The sequence below is a fragment of the Rhinatrema bivittatum genome, chromosome 4 (genome assembly GCF_901001135.1).
Source record: "Rhinatrema bivittatum chromosome 4, aRhiBiv1.1, whole genome shotgun sequence".
In the NCBI taxonomy this organism is placed as follows: domain Eukaryota; kingdom Metazoa; phylum Chordata; class Amphibia; order Gymnophiona; family Rhinatrematidae; genus Rhinatrema; species Rhinatrema bivittatum.
The window spans coordinates 52,248,684-52,273,732 of record NC_042618.1 but is presented as its reverse complement, the minus strand read 5'-3'; the positions used below and the strand labels follow the sequence as shown (position 1 = coordinate 52,273,732).

Here is a 25,049-nt window from a genome sequence, read left to right as displayed (position 1 = left end):
TATTCAAAATAAGTCTGAAAACACGGCTTTTCAAACAGGCCTTTTACAAAGAGAACAGAGAAAATAAGTAAGGAAAAGCTGGCTTTACAAATCAGCACCAAACGACTAGTTACACTTGCCACTGGCAACTATTTTTAAACTCCCAATGATAAAAGTAGATTTAACCTGAAAGTACAAGAACGAATTACATGTAAGCTAACTACGAGACATGTATTCAATGGACATATCACATGATTCAAATAGATATTGTATGAAATTATATGTTACCGGTTATCTATTGGCACCTCTGTTAAAGTACTAACATTTGTTTTGCCTATTTGTGCCAGCCTGTAAACCGTTATGATGGTAAATAACTTAATGACTGTATAGAAAAGATTTTAAATAAATAAATAAACATGAACTACACAACCAAGGCTGGACACATTCATGGATACGGCATTTGTATGGGAGGAATTTACAAGGCAATTCCTTTTGCGAAATTTGATTGCATCAGCCATCCAGACAGTGAGTCTCTGAGCTGTTGGGTGACTTGGATGTTTGGCTAATAATACACACTCAAGTTGACACAAATACACAGGTTGAGATGGCAATGAAGGGTAGGTATCTACATCTGTGCCTTGTTTGATTGTAATTAGTGTCTGTGTATAAAGAGTCAATGAGTTTCTTAGTTCCAGGACCTCATTTCAGGGTGCATTTCCTCCATGGCCACTGACTTTGGTGATTACTGAAGCATGGGGAAAGCAAAAGAATGGTCAAAGAATCTGTGAGCAAAATAGTTCAACTTTATAAATAAGGAAAAGGATATAAAAAGATATACAAAGATTTGAAAATGCCAATCACTACTGTTCAAACTCTGATCAAGAAGTGAAAAATTATGGGTTCGGTTAACACCAACCAGACCAAGAAAGATTTCAGACAACTGTCAGGAAAATTTGTTGAGATGCAAAGAAAAACCCACCAGCAACTTCTACTGAAATACAGGCTTCTCTGAAACAAAGTGCTGTGGATGCTTCAGCATGGACAATAAGGAGATACTTGAACAAAAATGGGCTGCATGGTAGAGTTGCCAGAAAAAAGCCATTGCTGCATGAATGCAACAAAACATTCTGCTTACAATACGCCAAACAGCACCTAGAGAAGCCTCAAAACCTCTAAAACAAAATAATTTGGAGTGATGAGTCCAAAATTGAACTTTATGGTCACAATCATAAATGCTATCTTTGGAGAGGAGTCAACATCATCCCTACTGTGAAGCATGGAGGTGGATCTCTGTTGATTTCGGAAGGGGGGGGGGAGCTAGAGCTGCACAGGGAATTTAGTCAAAATTGATGGCAGGATGAATGCAGCATCTTAGAAAATATTGGAGGAGAATTTGCATTCATCAGCCAGGAAGTTGTGCATGTGGTTCACTTGGACTTTCCAACATGACAATGATCTGAAACATAAGGCCAAGTTGGCCCTTCAGTGGCTACAGCAGAAGAAAATGAAGGTTCTGGAGTGGACATCACGGTCTCTTGACCTCAACATCATTGAGCCACTTTGGGGGAGAACTCAAACATGCAGTTCATACTAGACAACCAAAGAATTTACAGTATCTGGAGGCTTTTTACCAAGAGGAATGGGCTGATTCACCTTATGAGAAAATAAAGGGCCTCATTCACAAGTATAACAAAAGATTTTAAGTTGTCAGTGATGCAAAAAGTAGCAATACACGATATTAAGCACTAAGGGTGTGCAAACTTTTTAACAGGACCATTTTATTATTTCCTTTATTGCTATGGTTTGTTCAATGATTGCGCTATTCTGTGATGCATAATGGTTTAATTTGAAAGACATTAAAAATAACAGATGTGATTTATCTGACCACTCATGTTTTCTTAAAATGCTACACATCTTACAAATTCTGCCAGGGGTATGTAAATTGATGAGCACAACTGTACTTATCTAGCTAACTTTGGGTGGAATATTCAGTAGCACAGCCACACCACTGAATATATCCATCTTAAAGTTAGCCAGATAAGTTTATTCAGCTAACTTAAAAGCTATTCTAAAACACGACCAGAGTTAACCAGATAAGTTATACGGCTAACTTAACTCCACCCCAAAATGCCCCTACATAATATGGCTAAATTTGAGCTGAATAATAAATTATCCGGCTAAACTTCAGCCACATAAGTGGGGGAAATATTTATAAGTCAACATTTAGCCAGGTAACTCACAAGTTAGCCAGCTAAATGCCACTGAATATGGACCTCTTTGTGAATTCTCATGATAGAGATGCTAGGCCAAAGGCAGGATGTAGTTCTAGAGGTGGTACTTCCCTATTATGAATCTGAGATACATCCTGTGACTTGCATGTATTTCTGTGTGGGTGTACACATCCCTTAAATCCAGGGAGCACAGCCAGTCCCATTTTTGAAGAAAAGAAATTAGGGTGGCCAGGGAAGTCATCTCAAACTTTTCTTTTACTAAGTACTCGTTCATGGCTCTTAGATCTTGGCTGGGATAGAATCATCATGTTTTCTTTAGAATCAGGAAATATTTGGAGTAAAATCCCAGCCTTCTTTCTCTGCTGGGCTAGATTTGACCACTTTTGTATCCAAGAGGATGAATAAATCCTTTAGCAGATTTTCCCACAGCCGTAGTTAGCCTATGGCCATGGCAATAGTGGGCCACTGCCCTAAGGGTGCCATATCACTGCTCCACTTCAGGGGGCCTAGAAATGTTCAGGATGAGAAGGCAAGGGAGGAGAGAGGAGCACCTACCCCAGGCATCGTGCCTCTATGGTTATAATCACACTGCTGCCCCTGACCCCAAATATGATGTAGCCCATAGGACCAAAGACAAAATGCCTTGCTGCTCCACCCTCCTGATCTAGCTCATGTGGGGCTAAAGACTCTACAGCCACCACCAGAGCCAAAAATGTGAGGTTTCTGTTGCTGCTCATTTCTCTCCATAGCCCAGCACATGCCAGAACAAGAGTGGAGCTGGGGCTTTTCCCTCCCTTTCCTGTGCTTCAGAGTCTGGCTTGTGCTGGGCTATGACTCTGATAGTTCCTGATGCTAAGAGGCATAGTGAAGGAAAGTTGATAGGCAGTTTGGTGGATTTTTAAAAAGATGAAGTCTGTACCAATCTGAATGATGGAGAGAACCCAGCTGACTGAGGTTAAACTGCGTCAATGGTTTAATGTTTAAATCTTTTTTATTGAGTTTCACAATTATATTCATATTAACAAAAACTTTCTCTACAATGATGCGTAATTTCTGCACACCATCGCAGAGCATACCAAAGACATGGAGAAACCTATTTTTCCTACAGTAACTCCCCAAAGATTAACCCCTATTTCCCTTCCCCCCCCAACCACCGACCATCACAGCATTCCTAATATGCTAAAATTCCATCCAGTCTTCCAGGGCAAAGCTTTAATATGCATTTATGAAAGATTGTTTATGAGAACTATGCGCCCTCGATTACAGGCTCTGCAGGTATAAGTCCCAAATCGTCAAGAAACTCTTTTCTTCAACGTCGCGTCTATAATTTTGATGTATTTTTCCATAAGGGACTAGGTCAATGATTTATGTAAAGGTTTAGCCTTGCCCCAACATGGAGGTTCTCCAGAATGGACACTGGGATACTGGCTAAGCCTTCCTGGATTCAGCAAAACCCCATCCCAGGTTTTGCTTGAGGAAACTGTCTGTGGTCTCTGGGTCCTCTTCGGTCTGGTCAAGCTCTAGAAGCATGTTGTTTATGGGAATGAGGGGGGCAGAGAATAACGCCTCTTCAGAGGAGAGATGTGTGGATGACCCACTCATGTACCTTCTGGATGATGTGGATGGCAGGTCAGAAGTGAATGTCAAAAGTGTCTGAAGCACAGAAACATGGTCTTTTTTTAGAACCAATACAAAAAAGGAAATGTCACACTCCAAACAATATTATAACAGTTATACCGCTTCCCAAGAGAATTTCTTAATTTTTTGTGATTTTTTAATTTTTGATATTTAGCCGCATCATCAAGCCTGACAGCGTGTTCTCTATAGTTTCCAAACGAGAGCCGCCCGGACCTCTAATCATCTGCGGCGGTCCTTAATGTTCTGTTTTTTCAATTTTTACTTTCTTTTTCCAATTTTTCTTTTCAAGGTTTTTCATTTATATATTATTATCATTCAATCTTCAGTGCTGTAATATTGATTTTAACAGAGATCATTGATTTTGACAAAGCTCGGTTTTAACAAAGCTCTAACAGAGCTCATTGATTTTGACAAAGCTCGGTTTTAACAAAGCTCTAACAGAGCTCATTGATTTTGACAAAGCTCGGTTTTAACAAAGCTCAACATACGGCCGAAGTTTCGCAGCGCTTGCTGCTTCATCAGGAGCTTAAGTGTAAAATTCTTTGTCAGAAACGGAGCAATCTTTCTCTGTTGAATGGATACCTTAGAACAGGACGACACCGTCTCACAACATCAAGATGTTGATGGAAATGTTGATGGAAATTGTCTTAGTACTTTTTTTAGAACCACCATTTCCTTCACCTTATCTCGCAAGTGATTATCTCCCTTATAGGGCACATCAGCAAACCTGTCTTGAACATCTGTTCTCAGGTCCGAAGCTCAAGCCATGAGAGTCTGAGTGCCAGTTCTTATGGCCGAGGCTCTCAATGCCATTTCAAAAACCTCAGAGGTCAAATGGACCAATTACTTTCCACTCTCCTAAACCTTGTCCACTAGTGATCTCAGATCATCAAATGCCTTTTGAGGAAGATCATCTGAGAGGGCCCTGACCTTGTCCACAATGTTCTACAAGAACTGACTCACAAAGAATTGATAAGATGATATGTGGGACGTAAGCATAGCATTCTGGAAACTTTTTCTCCCAAGGGCATCAGGAGTATGAGACTCTCTCCCAGGGGGCACTGAAGAATGGTGTCTTGGACCTCTTGGCTTTTTTGAGAGTTGATTCAACCACCTCAGACTGGTGTGGAAGTTGTTGTCTGTAAAATGCAGGAGCTTTTTGAACACAATACATTGCATCTGTCTTCTGATTAACAGGATGTACAGTCGGGGGGGGGGGGGGGTGTCTCCTGCATTCTCATCTATGCTTCCTTAACCAGTGGTAATTTTCTAAATAATAAAAGGTACTAGGTTGTGTCTAGTGGCGGCCTCCAACCTCCATTTTTTTTCTAATGAGGAAAAGGAAGCAAGTTCAAAGAGATTCCAGGTTGGTGACCTGGCATGACTTAGCAGAAATTCACTACTGATTTATTTACAACAATATGGACTGACAGTAATTCAATTTCCTTAAGGGAATTAAGAGATTGGAGGGTATCCAACATTTGAGCTCTGGGATCTGTCTTCTCCAAATCAAAGGAAATGTACTTAGACAGTTCTCTTACAAAATATAAAAAGGAGAGCAGATGAACCGTTTTGCAGATGATCCATTCACTGCTATGGCACTGAATTCGCTTCTCCTGAGATTATGAATATTTGTATTTTTACAACACTGCAAATTTTCCAAAATGTTCTTTTCCCTAAATTGAGAGAGTACTTTCGCATGCTCACAATCACATGCTCATCAAGTGATGGTGAAATCAATTTTTTGCCATGTTAATCATTATTCCAATGTTACTGAAAACCTAGTATACCTCTGCTTTATTCTAGCTGCCTACTGTGGTTCAAATAAATCTGATCATCATCATCGATATATACAAAATGTACATAAAAAAACCGAGCTAAAACTACTCACCACATTTCATCATTCCCACTTCAAAGCATTTGCGTAGCCGGCACGCCTGGCAGCTTTTGCGCCTGTTCTTGTCTATCGTGCACTGGTTGGTAGCTGGACAGATATAATCATTGTGTCCTATAACAGGAAATAAACAAGAAATTTTGAAGGCGTGCCTTATGATAATAGTGCTTTTAAGTTGCAAAAACCTAGTTGGCATAAAAGTTATGTACTGTAGTTTGTGTGATGAGTTAAGCAAATCTGCTGCTTATGTATGACACCTTCAAGCACCTTGGGATCAACTACATGGTAGTTCATTTGGTTGCAGTTTCAGCATCTCTTAGTTCAACAAGAAAGGCTGTCACACTCAGTGGGGTATCAGCAGAATGTGCTGTGGCAGGGGAAGGGGTTTTTATGACAGTGGTTTCTTTGTTTAGGAGATTATTTGACTCTTACAGTATTAATAAGAAAAGTCATCACATGTTCTTAAAGTAGTGCCATGCAGGACTACTCACATTTCACACAGAAACCTTAATGCTGGACAGCGTGATCAGATTGTTCTGCTGCTGGAATTTTTCTTGGCTACCACTGGTAACATGCTTCTTCTGATTCGAGCCTAGAATTCATGTTTGAGGCATGATATCTTGTGTTTATTCTTCCCTGAAAGGTGCCCACTCCTTGCTCCTCCAGCTGTTGCCATGAGTGGTACACCAGAGTGATTTCCCTGTTTATTCTCACTTTTGTCCTGTAAATATTGAACAAATATTGCAGGAGCCTCCTGCAGCTTAAAGGCTGAGGTGTAGCTTCCTTCAGAGCTATTTCTGCTGCAATGCGTTCCTCAGAAAGGAGGTTTCATCCTTAAGGGCCTATTTACTAAAGGTTTTCTCCTATTTTGTGTCCATGGACAAATGCTTAAGGGTGGCCCTGGACTTGTTTTCCATCAGGTTATTTCACCATCTATCTCTGATCTGGATACGCCAAGTAACAATTGTGTCCTTCAACTAACCCTGCAAAGGTCTCTTTACAAGAAGTAAAAGCTGCCAAGTACAGCTGAATTGCTGTTTCTGGCCAACAGAAACTTAATTGTGAAAAGAAAATTCTATTCCAAGCTCTTAAAGATATGCACCTGTACTTAGCGACATGGCATGCTGGCACAGTTCACACTTTGGCTGTACTGAAATGCTCCGTCATCGCTGCTATAGTTATGCTGATAAAATCATTTATACCTGAATATGCAAAGTCGCAAGAGGCCATAGCCTGTGCCACTGAGGGTATGTACTGTAACCGTGACTGCAGAGACTTGAGTACTTTGTGCAAGGATGTGCGCAGGGTACGGTGAAATTGGGGTAAACGACCCTGTGGCCAAATAGAAGTTGATATAACCTGCTCTTAAAAGCTGCAAATAGCAGAAATTGCACTCATTCCTTTCTTCAACTAATTAATTACCCCTGACTGCTAGAAGATTCTTCCTAAGTCAGCCTGATGCAATTTACTTTTAGCATTTTTGGTTCTATCCCCAGTGCAGATGGAGATCAGACCTCTTTCTTCTTTGGAATAAAGACCGCACATCCTTTATATCTGCAGGCTTTGCTTGAATTCTGAAAGTGACAGTATTCGTGCACTTTTACGTTGAGACTCACCCTGGGTAGAATGAAGGCGTGATCATTTGCACCTGTTTTTTCTGCCACAGGATTTTTCCCGGAGGAATTGCATGTCTAGAGTTGAAAATGCCATCTACGTGAGCATTTCCCCTACCCACCCCTGACCTAAAACCGTCTCCACAGGAAGGTCTCCTCACAAAGGACACCACACTGCAGAAGAATGCACTGATGCTTAGCCACGTTGAGGGAGGGATATTTTCAGACAGCTGCTTAACACGAGTAAAATGGGGTTGTTGCCCACATAAATCACTTTGAACATTGTCCTTCCTTCCAACATATTTCCATACGGAGATCAAATCAACTCTTCTCTAACCTGCATAAACTCAACCGCTTCAAGCTTTCGTAACAGGTGAACTTACTGAAATGGCTGATCTTTTCTTATTTTTTGGACTCTGGCATTTTTATTGAAGAACACCCACATCCATAAAAATCGACACAATCTTAACAACAGAAGAACTCAGAGAACAGAACAACAGTATAATATTATCAGGGAGCCTAACTTTCAAACCTATTCGTGGTACTACCCGCGTAAGTGGACGTGCAGAGATTAATAATAGTATTTTATAAAAAGTTTATAGCAGGAGCTGCAGAATTTATAAAATACTACATATTTCTGTTCCAAAATAAATCATGTACATTTCAGTATGTGTGAATATTTCCAATGCAAAAACACGCTTCCTTTTTCTACCTATTTTATAAAACATATTTTAAACATGTAAAAAATGTAACATGTATGCGTAATAACCCCCATTTATAGGTATTTTATAAGGCATGCGCATATACCATTTTGAAAATGCTTACTTGCATGCATACTTGGACTCATCAGTTCACCAATACTTCGGCCAGCTCTCCAAGTCCTTTCTCCAGTTCATGTAGACCCTCTAGCACTTCACCCTAAACCCACACCTGTTCACCCAGACCTCCCACCCAACAATTACAGACTACAGACAAGTCTGATTTCACTTCCACAAATCAACTAGCAGGTGTAAAAGTGTACAAATAGATTTGGTAATGTATATGCGTAACTCTCCTATAAAATAGCAACTACTGCGTGCACTTCTGATCCCTGCCCCGGCATGTCCCTAGCCCGCCCCTTTTTCCGCAGTAAAATGTAAGGATGACATGGAAAATATGTATGTACCCTCAGGGGTAGATTTTCAAAGGGTTGTGTGCGTAAGATACGCGCGCAACCCCCGAAAACCTACCCCTGCCTCCCCCTGTGCGCACTGAGCCTATCTTGCATAGGCTTGGTGATGCGTGCAAGCCCTGGGACGCGCGTAGGTCCCAGGGCTTGAAAAATTGGGCATTCTGGGGGCGGGACCGAGGCCTGCGGAACAGCCACCGGGCCGGGGGATGGAGAGCCGGCGTGCGCAAGTTACGCCTGCCCAGAGGCAGGCGTAACTTTTTCAATAAAGGTCAGGGGGGGTTTAGTTAGGGCTGGGGGTCGGGTTAGACAGGGGAAGGTGCGGGGAGGCGGAATGAAAGTTCCCTCCGAGGCCACTCCAATTTCAGAGCGGCCTTGGAGGGAACGGAGACAGGCTGCTCGGCTCGGCACCCCCCTGTGCGCGCTGACCCTGGATTTTATAACATGCGCGCGGCAGCGCACGCATGTTATAAAATCGGGCGTAGATTTGTTCGCGCTGGGTTGCACGAACAAATCTATGCCCGCGCGCATGTTATAAAATCTGGCCCTCAATATTTATAAAATAGCATCTACATGAATACATGCTACTTACATACATATATACTATTTTTATGCACTGAACCTCTTTGAAAATTCACTCCAAAGTATAATAAGAAGGCAAAATCCTGATTTATTAATTTAAATGCTTTCCAGGATTACAAAATCATATTACCATTAGACTAGAATTTTTAAGCTGCTACTGATCTTTGATTGTGTGATGCCATTCTAATAAGTTGCACCCCACTTTGGGTGAAATTCTTATTCAAAAAGACAGGATAGACATCCTCATAATAAATAAATAACAGGCTTTCAGCTATCCGGCTCATTACATTGCATAACTCTCTTCTACTAATATTCCATGTTATATGCAAAAAGAAGTAATATGCTCATACTTTTAGCAAAGGGTCTAGCTGCCTAACTTTGGGAGTTAGGTGGCTAGATTGGCCCTTTTGAAAATTGATCAGGACAGAGCAGCTAAATATAGTCACTCAAAAAGTAGACAGCCCCAGAATAGAGAAATTAATTGGCTAGTCTTGATTTTCAACACTAGCCAGCTATCTTAGTCACCAACACTGCAATGTAAAGCCTAATCTAGCCACATATATCAGGAGTAGGCAACTCCAGACCTGGAGTGCCACAAACAAGTCTGGTTTCAGGATATCCACAATGAAAATGCATGAGATATATTCTCATTAGGCATGTGCAGAGGCAAAAAATTTGTTTTGGTTTCTTTGTTCCTTTTGTAGGTTGCAGTCATTTGTTTGGTTCATTTCAAATGAAAAAAATATTTCATTTATTTGTTTTTTCGTTTGTCATTAATCAATGGAGAAGAATGCAGCCTATTTTGGGCTCCCAAATTGGAGTTTTCTAATCATTTCTAATGAAACTATTGGACAGACATCATTAAAAGGGTGAAGTCATGCCAATACTTCAAGACTATGTCAATATGGCACTACAAGTGGTATGAAAGTTTTGACCCACAATGGGGCAAAACGGTACCAGCAGTGGCAGGAGTTCTCCAAGGCTCCATCAGAGGAGCAAAGCAGAAACAACATTGACCAGAAAACCCCACGGCTCCAAATTTAAGGCAAAGGGCACCAACAACTGTAGCATGAATCCCCTAAGGCTGCATGAGAAGATCAGAGTGGCACCAAGTATCAAATAAAGAGCTCAAGGCACCATAAAGAAGAAACAAAGCACTAAGAGAGGCAGGAAACTCCCCCAAAGTAGTGATAGAGGGTCAAAGCAACATAAGGAGTTGCATGAAGTCCCCAAAGCATCATGAGAGGTGCAAAGCAGCCACCCAGAGTGGCAAGAACACCCCAAGGCTTCAAAAGAGAGGCAGCAAGTACCAACCAAATTGGTATAAAGCCCCCGACAGGGAGAAGCCAGAGGCAATACCTGGAGGAGGCCTGCTATATCGCATCATTAGCTGGCTGTTCAAGCTTGGGGTTGGTCTTGCCCTTTCCTGTATAATCTGATTCTCAGTCTTGTCAGTATCACCTGCGCCTTCACCTCCTCACTGGAGGCGAAGATGCTACAGATCAGAGGCACTAAATGCTCTTCAGCCACTAGTCGTTTAATATCCTATGATTTAGAGAATCCAGGGCACAACTCTTTTTCTGAATCAGTTTTTGTAAATACTGCCTCCATTACCAAAGAAGCAGTAATCATGGAACAGCACGGTCCTGGTTTTAGGTGCTGCACTTCTGCTGCCTCTGCCTTTTGCTGTGGCAACAGAAGTGCAGGATAATTAGCGGATGAAACCAATAGCCATAAGAACTGTAAGGGACGGGAGTTTGAAGACAAAGTCTAAGAGGGCATGAAACCATTAAATATAACTGGGTAAGACCTGTGTAATACATCTGATTGCCATGGCAAGACCAAGAGTCAGCAAGTACCACAGGGAAAAGGGATTTGGAAAGAACCTCAAGGACAGATGGAGTAGAGGAGGAAGAACCTAAGGGGTAGATATTCAAACACACGCGCGCGCACGCGTCCATGTACAAGTGGTTCCCGGCACGTGCTCATGGACACGCCAATTTTATAACATGCGCGCGCCGGTGCATGCATGTTATAAAATCCTTTGGCCGCGCGCATGTGCAGGCAACAAACCAAAGGGGGGTGAATTTTTGCAAAGTCCACATGGCGACACAATCAGGCCTTCCCCAGTTCCCTCCAATTATTTTATTTATTTGAAGGTTTTGTATACCGATATTCGTTAGGAAAACATCACATCGGTTTCCATAGAACTATAAAATAGCCAACAGGGCTTTACAATGAACTTGATACCATAAACAATAAACAGGGGAGGGGGTGAGGAAGGAGGGGGCGGGGAGGAAGGGGAGATGGATTAGAGGGTGTGGGAAACCAGGGTTATACTGTACATATGGGTTAACATAAAACATAGTTAAATACAATTATAATTAAAATACAATTAATTAAGGACCGGACTGGTAGGGAACTTCCCTAAACCCCCACCTAACCTTCCTTTCCCTTCCCCTCTCCTTCCCATCCCCTAAAGCTAACCTACCTTGTCTGAATTTTTGTATTTTATTACTTGATGCTCCTTGAGAGCTGAAGTAATTTACGTGCACCTGCTGGCTCCTGGCGCATGCTGTCCCGGCTGGCCTCCGTCCCTCCCCTCCCAGAACACGCCCCCCCGGCCTGCCCCTTTGTCAGGGACCGGCACTTGTGCGCGTATCGCCACTTACGCACGTGGCTGGGCCCTTTCGAAAATACGCGCGCCCGGCCATGGGCTTAAATGGCGATTTTTACGTATGTGGCCGATTTAAAATTCGGTCATTAGGGTACCAAAAGTGGCCTGAAAGGGGATTGGTCCTTTCACTGACAATAAATGAAGGAGTGAATAAATTAATATTAAGTGCCCAACACTTTAATATTGGAGAAGAGACGGCTGAGGGGGGATATGATAGAGGTGTTTAAAATCATGAGAGGTCTAGAACGGGTAGATGTGAATCGGTTATTTAGTCTTTCAGATAATAGAAAGACTAGAGGGCACTCCATGAAGTTAGCATGTGGCACATTTAAAACTAATTGGAGAAAGTTCTTCTTCACTCAACGCACAATTAAACTCTGGAATGTGTTGCTAGAGGATGTGGTTAGAGCAGTTAGTGCAGCTGTGTTTAAAAAAGGATTGGATAAGTTCTTGGAGGAGACGTCCATTACCTGCTATTAATTGAGTTAACTTAGAAAATAGCCACTGCTATTACTAGCAATGGTAACATGAAATAGAAATATCCCAACGATATTAAGTAGGAGGCAGTACAGAAAAGCAGTTTTTTCTGCTTTTCTGTACTAGTTTTAGTAGCGCTCAGCAATTAACGCCTGCTCCGGGCAGGCGTTAATTTCTGATCGCTAAAATGTGCATCCTAGACGCACATTTATTTTTTGCATAGGAAGTGAATAGCTAATAGCCTCATTCACATGCATTTGCATGTAATGAGCGCTATTAGTTTCATTCCGCGTTGGACGTGCATTGTAGAGGCTAACTAATCCCCTTATTGCATAAGGGGATTAGTTAGCGCCTATACAACCTGCATCCAACTGGGGGTTATACAGCACACTGGGCTAAGTGCACTGTATTGCATCGGCCTCTAAATGAGAGAATATAGGTAATTATATGCGAAGGTTTAATCTCAGGTTACTCAACTTTCCTAAGTGTCCCCTCTTGTCCGTCATGGAATTGCTGAGAAAATGTTACGTAAATTTCTTAAAAGTTTCTAACTTATTCTATCAATTGTTAAATTGTTTTATATACCCTCCCTAGTTACATCTGCAACCACCTCTACACCTCAGCTGAACATACCACTTTCTGAACTAGATCCTTCTCACTTCTTGGAGCATTCCAACTCTGAAAGTTTGGAAAACTCTACTTATGCCTGTGAAAAAGACAAGGACTATCCTTGAGATTCTTTTTCATCTTAGGGACAGGACCTTTCTTGGTCAATCTATTTCCATTTTTCCGGATTTTTTGAAAGAAACTCATAAGCGAAAGGCTTTTTAAAGCTATAAACAGAGAGTTTTTGTTAAAATGCTCTGTAAAGTATAAAGGAAATAATTATGGTTTTTATATTCCTTGTCAGCTGGATTCTTTTCTTGCTAATCATGTTCCTCCGAACTTGACCAGTTCATGATGAGTTTTTAAGAAGCCCCTAAATTGTATTTCTGGATATCTCATTACTATTTTTCTTTTGGTAATACTCTCCCTATAGTAGACTAACTGGAAGCTTGTATAATGAAGAAAATGTAATGTCTATGCTTTATTGTCAAATTATTCCAATTATTCATAGCTGTATTTTTCTTAAAGTCAATTGATTTTTTATTGTACTTATTTTTAAAAATTATAAATAAAGAATTTTTAAACAAGCATCACTAAGATCAATGGTGAAAAAACCAAATCTTGATAAATTGGACTTGGCTAATTATCACCCAATATTCTCAATTTCTTGTGTAATTTAAGTAATTGAGTCAGGAGAATTAACACAATTTCATGATTTTTCAGACCAGTACAACATCCTGGATCCAGCACAAAGGCACTAATAATATCCAGTTTGGATACCTTTAGGTGTGATTTTATTTTTCCAATTAAGAATCTTTTTATTGAAAGTCAGAAAATACAAAACACAGAAAGAAATATCAATCATAAACAACATAACTGACATTCTGTTTTCAATTCATAACTTAATCCCTCTACAACCCCTCTCCCACAACCTGCACCGAATGATAACAGACATACATACTGTTGCGCTCGGTCGCAGACGGCTGCGTCCTCTCTATTGCTCACCTTTTTTCTACCTGATTCAGCTCAGTTTGGAAAGATGGCTGCCTCTGCTTCTCCACGCCGACCCCTTCGGCGTTTTCAGTCCGGCATGGGCGATTGCGTTCACCATCTTTCTCCTGGAGTCACCTAGGGCACGCACGTGCAGCTCCGTCCTTTGTGTGTATCATGGCGGGAACCTCGGGGGCGTTCCCACCGCATGACGTCACGAGCTCTGGTATTTAATCTCGGTTCACGAATACAGATACGAGTTAGCAAGGATTCCTCCATGCTAATCCCTCCTTGCTACCAGACGCCTCTGCTCTGTGTACTCTCGCTCCAGGACAACTTAGGTACCCGCTCCTCAGGGGCCTTGTCTCGCTCCTTTACACCCTCTGGTGTTATCTGCTACCAGCTAGGATGCTTAAGGTACCCGCTCCTCAGGAGCCTTATTTCATCCCGGACCTCCGCTCCTCGGGGGATCTCTGTCTCTACAACCACCAGTATTAGAGTGAGTACTACCACACCAGTTCTGTCTCTGCATTGTCTCATCTCTCTTCTCAGATCCTCGGCCTACCCCGCAACTCGGACCACTACCGGATCCTACTCTCGCTGGCCTTTCCATCTAGGTCTGGGTTCTCGGCCTATCCCGCTTCGCGGACCACTACCGAACCCATCTCCCTCTCGGGACCTGGTGAGACTGTGGAACTACTTTTCCATCTTGCAGCCCTCAGAACAGAACATTGCCATCAGACATCTCCTTTTCTGGCTGGGAACATTACCCGTTCCTCAGGTCTCCATCTACATTGCAGTATAATAAAAACTATACTTCTCTGTGTCCATTCTCTGCTCGGAGCTAGCCTGTCGCTGCAAGTCCCCGCAGGAGCCCTCCCTGTGGGAGGTGCCATCTCTTGCAGCGACCAAGGGCCCATGCTTCAATGTCCAAAACACAACACATACATGTGACACATTACAGGCATGTAAATAAGTAGAAGTGCAATTGCTAGAAAAAAGGAAGGGCCTCTCACAAAAGACAAAATTAAAGACATATCAAATGACCAAACATCTTCTTTCACCTAAATGGTTTACATTAAGGAATAAATTTGAGAAGTCGCCAAGACATAAACCCCCTCAAACAGGTTGGACAGAATAAAAAGGGATAATTATTAAGATTAAGGTTTAATTATTGAATGGCGTATATCACTGCTTCCCGTCATAATCGAATATTGTCTTTTAAGAAGATCTGGTCGCCATATGTGAGGTGGTGGGAATCTAACTCCTTAGGGCCCTAGCTTTATTGTAACATTATCCCCCTCATGACAGCTTTAGAACACTCCCAGACTGTACTCAAAGACACGGAAGGGAAAGTATTCAAATGGAAATGCTCTTGAAGTTGGGAAGCAAAAGACTTACACAATTTCTCCGTATGAGACACCAATATAGCTTCCAGAATGTATAAAAAAGGAAGACTGGTCAGAAATGGGAGCATAAACATTTAGGATAGAAAAGACATCTCAGCCAACCTTTATCTTTACCAGTAGATATCTACCCTGGAGGTCAGCAAGCTGCAAGAGAAGTTCATATATAAGATTCTGAGAAATCAGAATGCCTATGCCCCATTTAGTTCTGGCAGCCAAATACTTATGGGGTAAATCTTTAAAGGATAATACATATTCATGACGTTTCCTTAAATGGATCTCCTGAAGTAGGGTGATAGAGATTTTATATTGAGACAATTCCTGGGAAAGAAGACTCTGTTTTCTGTAAGTATTAAGTCCCTTAACATTAAGAGAGAAAACTTGAATAGACATCACAAAATAAAGAGAAAAGAGACAACACACTATAAATTAAAAAGCTCATCACCAAAGCGTACTGAAATTGTTGTGCTGTACCCCAGCCTCTAGATTTGTAATAAACTAATTCAGGTAACTCCCCAACCCATGTCTCCAAATGCAATACACCATCCACCATACCCAATCAGTGGGCTTCTCCTACCTCAGGGGTTTTGCCACCCCCAAACAGAAATGCACCCCCAACCAAGCTCCCCCCCCCCACAAAGATCATACAAGAAATCAAGTTAAGCCATCGGGCACTGCAGATTGAGAAACATGCACAAAATTAAGAAAATGTTTTAACTGGAGAGATGAGCATAACTAACATCCTCCAAATGGTGCCATAATCTGCGACTTCCATTTCCGGCCCAATGCCATCATGAAAAATTGTCCACTTTTACAGCAGCATCCAGTGCACTGCTCTTGGAGCAGCAAAATTAACTGGGAGATTTGCTTGCCTGAAAATGTCCACAGCTTCTGTCAGAGATTTAATTTTGCACGAAGTACCTTTCACCATGAAATAAAGACCAAAGGGAACTGTAACTGATATTCTCAGCGCGAAGCACATTAGTAACTTCCTTAAGTTCGTAGCTCTTGTGCAGAGTAGTAGGAGCTAAATCATTAAAGATAAATAGTTTATGGCCTTTCCAAAGCCACTCATTCTGTTTTCTTGCAGCCACATAAAGTTGCTCCTTGAGGGCATAACAATGGAGGCAGAAAACAATGTCTCGAGCCCTGTTAGCTATTTTAGGACCCAGCGCCCTGTGCACTCTCTCAATTTTTATAACTGGTTACGCCACCGATTCCAAGGCCGAATTACTAAGGATGGAGGTAAGTAAAAGCTGGCATACGGACAAGACAACTGACAGTCTGCATATTCTGGATTCTCAAACTGCACCGCCGAGAGCGGTTTTCCAAGTTCTCCAGTTTGTCGGCTAGCATGGCATGCTCATCTTGCAGAGTTTTTTATAGATCCGCCACCCTCCTGAGGGACTCTCCCTGGCTCTCCATGTGGATATCCAGATCGTCAACATAGGAACCTAAGGTAGCCATGTCATCACATACCTCAGATAGACACTAAAAGGTCTAGTTTGTGTTGCTTCATGTAGGATCGAAGTGCCATGAACCAGCTTCTCAATTCATCCCGTGACGGCATATCAAAGAATTCAGCTGATAACAGGTAGAAAGTGGTTACCTTTCAGAAATACAGTCTCACATGTCAGTCGGGGTCTGTCCGCCATTTTCCTCCAAAAGCTCAGATAAATGTTTGGTGAAAGAAAATTACTTTAAATCGGCTGTTTTCTGTTTTGTAGCCATCAGAAAGCTGTAGTAAGCAATGCAAGCTGAAAATAACTAAAAAAAAGTGCTTGGATGGCAAAGGTTCACAATGGATTAAAGTAGGTAAGAGTGGGAGCGCTATGGTTAGGTGTCCATCCCTGTCGACGATGTCAGCAAATCCCCCTTTAGGTGTGATTTTGATGTGGGTACTGGTCTTACTTGATATCTCAGCTCCATTCAATACGCTGAATCATGAGGTATAATTATTAACACAACTCATTAAAATTGGCATCACGTGGACTGTTCTCACCTGATTTCAATCTTATCTGACAGGTCAGTCACAGCAAGTTAATTATAACGCCTTGTTATCGGAATGGTTCCTTTTGTTAACAGGGGATACCGCAAGAGTAAGCCTTGTCTGCAACATTGTTTAAAATCTGTTAGTCCTACCTGTAAGCTACTTGCTGGATTAAGTGCATATTACAGAATTCATGCAGACAATATACAGTTTTTGTTTGCTGTGTCAGATATTAAAACCACACTGGGGCTTATGATTAAGAGCTGGTTCACAGCAAACAAATTAGCCTTAAATTTCAGTGTAAAGGAGTGTATGTTAGACCCTTCTTAAAAGTCCAGGACAAGGCACTTAGCCTGTTCCACCTTAAGACAGCCACAAGGAGGTCCTGGTTGCAGGGCATTTCCCCTGGGGAGAGGAATAAGACGTTGGGACCCAGGGAGAAGAGGAAGGCTCCAGATGTGAGGAGAAGGAAGCAGGAGATTTACTAGAGCTATTTGTTCAAAGACTACTGCATTTTTTATTCTAGCACTGCTGAGGTAATTAGGCTCTTGGTTGTTTAATTTGCCTGTAAATAAAAAAAAGTCTGTAGAAGAACAGCCAGAGTTCAGTCTATTCTATCTTTTGGCAAGCCACAGGCCACTCACACTGTGCTACATATGGAGTTATTCAGTGGGACTGTTCCTGCTCTAAGTATCTGCACAGACAGGGACCCACACTAGCAGCAAAAAAAGGAAGAAAAGAAAATGTTTGAACCAGTCTCTGCTCTAATTGTTTGCACAGATCAGGGACTTGGGATGAAGCAGTTGTGCTCTAAGCAGCAGTGTAGCGCAATGAACTGTGTAAAGATTTTCCTGGGGCCTCGCAACTGTGAGGTAAATTACAACAGGCCAAGGGGGATAGCCCTGCCTAGACAGACAGAAAAATAAATCAGTTAGAGCTGGACAGGCTAGGATTTTTTTTTTCAAAAAGGCAAGAAACTGCTGCAAGAAAAGCCTCTGGGGTATCAAGGCATAGTAACTAGCATGAAGCGATTAGTGCAAACCCTCCCTGAAGGACAGCAGCAACTCCAGAGAGTGGTTCAAGTCCTACATGAACAGTTTAACCAGTTAGCCAAGCAGTGAAAGCCACTGGAACCCAGACAACCCCATTGCCTCCAGTATTGTTTAAAATGAAGCCAGGGGAAGATTTGGATGTTTTCTTAAGGAATTTTGAGAGAACCACCTACGTGGCTGGCTGGCCTGAAGCTACTTGGACCACATACCTGCTAAATCTGCTTACAGGCAAAAGCTAAACTGATTTTCAGGCTGCCAACCCAGATGGAAAAGTCAGCTATTCAGATGTAAAAACCACCATCCTGGAAAGGTCGGGTTACAATATGGAAACATACCAGCAACAGCTCTGGTGTGGCACCCTACAGCCTGGGGAAAGTCCACGGAACCATTTTCATCACCTACAGGATGCTGAATGGAAATGGCTATAGCCAGAGGTGAAAACAAGCCTTGAAGTAGCCAATCAGGTCCTTCTGAAGCAGTTCCTGGATGGACCAGATTGATCCATATAGAATTGGGTGTGTTGACACATAGGGCTCACCCTGGAGAGAGCACTGGAAGTGGCGAATACCTTCCATCAGGCTCAGGTGAAACTAGAACTAATACGAAAGACAGAAAGGCAACTTACACCAGGTCATCAACATGGCAATGAGAGTTCAAGGCCCCAGTAATGGTGCGTGGAGCAGGACAGCTCCAGTTCCATGCTCAGGTCACAGACCTCAGGCCCACCAGTTTGTTTTAACTGTGGAAAGAGAGGTCATTTGGCCAAAGTCTGTTGCTATGAAGGGGGCGAATCTATGAACTTCAGCCTGGTGACACAGCCAGCACCAAAAGTTAAAATTCACACTGGCAAGGGAAACCTTCCAAAGCGGGGACAACCACCAGGTCTGAGGAGAAAAGAAGTCCCAGAGGTACCTATACAATCAAGTAGCAAGGGTTAGGTTAGTGTCTTCTTTTGTTCACTGTGCACAGAGAATGGGCATGAAGAGTAGTTATGCCCTTATGGTAAAGAAGGGAACGATGAACCTTGGGTAGGAAGCAGAACAGGTCCCGCAGGCATGTTCCCATTATGGAAAGAAAGAGCATATTGTCAAAGACTGCCCCTAGTAGGAAGTTAAAGAATGGGAGCACAAATGAGCACGCACTTTTTTGAAGCTCCAGCGCTGTGATTTTTCTGGATATTCCTCGTTTAGAACTTAAGGACTTTCAGATACCAGTTAAGCTGAATGAGATCCCTGCCTAAGCTCTGGTAGATTCAGGGTGTGGAAAGGCTCTTATCAGTAAGGAGTTAGCCCAGAGAGGGTATATTGATTACAATAAAAAAAAGTGGTCCTTGCCTGCATACATGGTGACCATCAACTGTATCTAAGCAGGCAGGTTTTATTGACGATTCCGGTGAGGCAAGCAAATATAGAAGTGGGAATACTTTTTGAGATTTCATACCCTATGGTTCAGGGACACGATTATCCCCAGTTTTAGACTATGTGGGGGTCAACTTAGGCCAATCAGGCCAGTCCTGACTGCGTTAAATCCATCTCCTCTGGAAACTGCTCCACAGAACGTTGCAAACATATAGCACACTGAGGGCAGAGATAGTCAGAGCACGGAGTCAGCACTGGAGAAGGAAATCCAAGAGTTCCCGGTATTTAAAGGCTGGCTGGGACTTTGTTTCAACTAAGCATGGTGACATGTATCAGAGAGAATTGTGAGTAGCCCGGAACCCCTAACTGATTCCCCAGAAAGGGAAGGGGAGAGTAACTCGTGAGAAGTAAACACGCCCGACTCGAAAGTAGTTTCCTTGAGTTGGGCCAGAGGCATGTACTGGAGTTGGAGGGAAAGGTACACCTGGGTCTATGAGACCCCACATACCGAACCTACCCTCCGGAAGGAAAAGAAATGGTCAGTCCTTGCTCAGGGTGGGAACGGGAGATAGGAATAGTAAATTACTTGTTCAGTGGTTAATCCTGGTAGAGGCAGAAGCTCGACCTGACAAGTTCAAGTTGAGAAGGAGGGTATGTAGAGGAGTGTATGTTAGACCCTCCTTAAATGTCCAGGACCAGGCATTTAGCCTAGTCCACCTTAAGACAACCCAGTGCATTTTCCCTGGGGAAAAGGATAAAATGCCAGAGCCCAAAGGGAAGAGAGAGGCCCCAGTTGTGAGGAGAAGGAAGTAGGAGCTTTGTTAAAGCTATATATTTGAAGACTACTGCATTTTTGTTTCCAGCACTGCTGATATAAGTAAGCTCTTGTTTGTCTGATTTTGCTTGTAAATAATAAAATTTGTGGAAGAATAGCTGGAGTCCAATCTATTTTGTCCTCCAGCAAGCCAAAGACTGCTCATGTCTTGTTACAGGGCATCTATTATAATCAATCCTTTTTAATATTTATCTGGCCCCTTTGGGAAAATTCTTAGTGATTTAGGATCAACTATTTGATTATGCTGATGATATTCAACTATTCCTCCCTTTGGGGAAAAATGTCATGAAATCTATAAAGAAGCTGAATAATTGTTTAACAGCCATATTAGATTGGATAAGCATGAAATGGTTATGGCTGAATCCTGGAAAAACTGAGGTTTTGTGGTTAAGAAAATCTTCATTCTGGTCACTTCCTAACTGTCCTCCCTCTCTGAGAAATGGCGTACAAAGCTCTGGTGTTACTTAAGAACATGCCATTCTGGGTCAGACCAAGGGTACATCAAGCCCAGTATCCTGTTTCCAAAAGTGGCCAATCCAGGCTTACAGGTACCTGGCAATTACCCAAAAACTAAGTCTATTCCATGTTATCATTGTAGTAATAGCGGTGGTTATTATCTAAGTCAACTTAATTAATAGCAGGTAATGGACTTCTCCTCCAAGAACTTATCCAATCCTTTCTTAAACACAGCTATACTAACTGCACTAACCACATCTTTTGGCAACAAATTCCAGAGTTTAATTGTGCGTTGAGTGAAAAAGAACTTTCTCCGATTAGTTTTAAAAGTGCCACATGCTAACTTCATGGAGTGCCCCCTAGTCTTTCTATTATCCGAAAGAGTAAAATACCGAGTCACATCTACCCATTCTAGACTTCTCATGATTTTAAACACCTCTATCATATCCTCCCTCAGCCATCTCTTCTCCAAGCTGAAAAGTCCTAACCTCTTTAGTCTTTCCTCATAGGGGAGCTGTTCCATTCCCTTTATCATTTTGGTCGCCCTTCTCTGTACCTTCTCCATCGCAATTATATCTTTTTCCTACTCATCCTTAATCTGTGAGATGTATATAAATAACGTTTAAAAAAAAAAAAAAAAGCATTTGCTAAGTTACATTTGGTTTGGTGCTTATATTTTTTTTTGGAACCAAGTGATTTAAGATCTGTCATGCAAGCACTAGAAGGCATACATTTAATTTACTGTAACAGTTTTTAATGGGCTTGTCAGACAAACCTCTCTGTAAATTGCAGCTAGTTCAGAATTGTGCAGCAGAGTGGCGTCAGGAACCAAAAAAAGTGAGCACATAACACTCATTCTAAACGAGCTTCCTACTAGATTCAGATGGCAGTTCAAGGTCCAGACATTACTTTGTAAGCTAAGATGGTCTGCTCTGTGGTATCTTTTACAGCAGGTTGACAGGTATGTACCTGTAACGCCCTTCACCTCTAGTCTGAAGCACTTCCGGCATAGGCTCCAGCTTCATGCAGCATCCCAGGAACATGGCTGAACTTCCTGCAGTTCCTGAGCCCTTCTTATAGGTCCTGCTCTTTGGCCTGATAACATCACATCCTGCCTAGTATAAAGGAAGAACAGAGCTACCACTCAATGCCTTCACAATAGATCTCCTGCTCATTCAGCAGTGCTAGTTGCTATAAAGTGTTCCTGGTTTTGTTCCTTTGTATTCCTGCCTTGATCCTGGATTTGTTTCTGCGTGGTCTTGCCCGCTCCTATCTGCCCTGTTGTGTTTCTCCCCCCTGGTCTGATTTATCATTGCCTTGAACTCAGCCTGGACATTGACCTTGCTTACCTCTACCACCTCGTATCTATCCTGGAAAGCCCTGCTGGCTGCCAGAATCTGAGGGCTCAGCCCAAGGGGGAGGTAGCTGGTCAGGCAGAAGATCTAGTCTTGTGGGGTATCAGCTGCTGCATGTTGAGGACTATTTTGTGCTTGCACAACATAGGCTGTATAAACTTAACAGCGGCGCAAGGGCTCACTACTCCCACTTTGTGACAGTACCTTTGCATCCAATAAGGTCAGCACATGAAACCCTGTTGCAAATATCTAGTTCTTCCAGCTTCCATCTGGTAAGAACTAGGAAGAGAGCATTTTCTTGGTTAGCCCCAAAACTGTGGCATTAAATACTATGTGATCTGGGTTGAAAGCTAGATTATTTGCTTTTTTTGATGAAAACTGAAGCCTTGGTTTTTTACTTTAGGTTTTAAAATTATGATTTAGATAAGCTTAAAAGATACTGTCCAAAAACAGCTAATCTGTTTTGAGATTGTGTTTTGTTTTAGAAGACAGAAACATAGAAATGACAGCAGAAGAAGAACAATAGGCCAATCCAGTCTGCCCAGCAAGCTTTCACACTTATTTTCTCATACTTATCTGTTACTTCAACCGCTGAGTTCAGGGCCCTTATTGGGAGCTTTTTGATTCTAATTTCCTTCCACCCCCGCCATTGATGCAGAGAGCAGTGTTGGAGCTGTATCAAAGTTAAGTATAAGGCTTAATGTTTGAGGGTAGTATCTGTCATATCGAGCAAGTTACCCTGATGTTTGTATACTCATATTGCTCAGATCAATGCCTTGTTAGATGTTGGCTGGATGTAAATCCTATTTCTTCATTCCCCCCCCCTGCCGTTGAAGCAGTGAGCTGCGCTGGATATGCCTTCAAAGTGAAGTATCAGGCTTAATTTGTTAGGGGTAGTAACCGCCGCAATAAGCAAGCTACTCCCACACTTATTTGTTTACTCAGACTGTGCTACTTTGTTGGTTGTTGCCTGAATGCAAATCCTCATTTCCATATTTCCTCCTGCCGTTGAAACATAGAGCAATGTTGGAGTCACATTAACCGTGTGAATGTTTATTGAATAAGGGTATTAATCACCAGGTAGTATCCATCATTCCCGCAAGCCACCCCCAAACCTCTTCTCTTCATTCCCATCCTCCAGGCTTTATGGATCCACAGTGTTTATCCCACGCCCCTTTGAAATCCTTCACAGTTTTGGTCTTCACCACTTCCTATGGAAGGGCGTTCCTGGTATCCACCACCCTCTCTGTGAAAAAATACTTCCTGACATTGGTTCTGAGTCTTCCTCCCTGGAGTTTTAAATCGTGACCCCTGGTTCTGCTGATCTTTTTCCAACGGAAAAGGTTTGTCGTTGACTTTGGATCATTAAAACCTTTCAAGTATCTGAACATCTGTATCATATCACCCTTGCTCCTCCTTTCCTCCAGGGTATACATATTTAGATTCTTCAATCTCTCCTCATAAGTCATTCGATGAAGACCATCCACCTTTTTGGTCGCCCTTCTCTGGACCGCCTCCATCCTGTCTCTGTCCCTTCAGAGATACGGTCTCCAGAACTGAGCACAGTACTCCAGGTGAGGCCTCAACAAGGACCTGTACAAGGGGATAATCACTTCCCTTTTCTTACTCAATATTCCTCTCTCTAGTTAAAGCCAGCATTCTTCTGGCTTTAACTATCACCTTGTCACATTGTTTCGCCGACTTCAGATTGTTAGACACTATCACCCCAAGGTCTCTCTCCTGCTCCATGCACATCAACCCTTCACACCCCCCCCCCTCCCATCGAATACATTTCTTTCGGATTTCCACACCCCATATGCATGACTCTGCACTTCTTGGCATTTAATCTCAGCTGCCATAACTTCAACCAGTCTTCCAACTTCCTTAAATTCCATCTCATTCTCTCCACTCCTTCTGGCATGTCCACTCTGTTGCAGATCTTAGTATCATCCGCAAATAGACAAACCTTACCTTCTATCCCGTCCGTGATGTCGTTCACAAAGATATTGAACAGGACCGGTCCCAACACAGACCCTTGCGGCACTCCGCTCATCACCACTCTCTTTTAGAGTAAGTTCCATTTACCATCACACATTGTCTTCTGTCCTTCAACCAGTTTTCTATCCAGGCCACCACCTTGGAACTCACACCCAAGCTTCTCGTTTTATTCACAAGCCTCCTGTGTGGGACCATATCAAAAGCTTTACTAAACTCCAAGTAGATGACATCGAGCGCTCTTCCTCGATCCAATTCCTTAGTCACCCAATCAAAAACGTCGATTAGATTTGTCTGACAGGACCTTCCCTTGGTAAAACCATGCTAACTCTGGTCCATCAATTCTGCTGCTTGTAGATAGTTCACTATTCTTTCCTTCAGCAGCAACTCCAATACTTTTCCCACCATCGAAGTGAGGCTAACCGGCCTGAGGTTTCCAGCCTCCTCTCTGCTCCCACTCTTGTGAAGCGGGACCACCGTTGCTCTTCTCCAATCACTTGGCACCACACCCATTTCCAGGGATCTATTGAACAGGTCACACAGCAGAGCCGACAGTACATCTCTGAGCTCCCTCAGTATCCTGGGATGAACCTCATTAGGCCCCATGGCTTTGCTTAAGCATTTTGTTGCTGAATTTAATGTTTTTTGTACTGAAATATTGTGTATTTTTATGTACAGGAAATCCTCAATCTAAGGTGTTTCGAGTTACAATGATTCACAGTTCCATTTCTAAACTGACATCCATTA

General features: G+C 42.4%; 1 protein-coding gene across 2 annotated transcripts in view; it reads right to left on the bottom strand.

The window, feature by feature from the left end:
• Window positions 1–25,049, bottom strand: part of ESR2 (estrogen receptor 2) — a 152,616-nt gene that overhangs the window by 48,407 nt on the left and 79,160 nt on the right. For both annotated transcript variants that reach the window (XM_029598123.1, XM_029598124.1), the window contains exon 4: window positions 5,740–5,856. In XM_029598123.1, coding sequence (XP_029453983.1) covers window positions 5,740–5,856 — 117 coding nt within the window. The remainder of the gene's footprint in view (window positions 1–5,739; window positions 5,857–25,049) is intronic.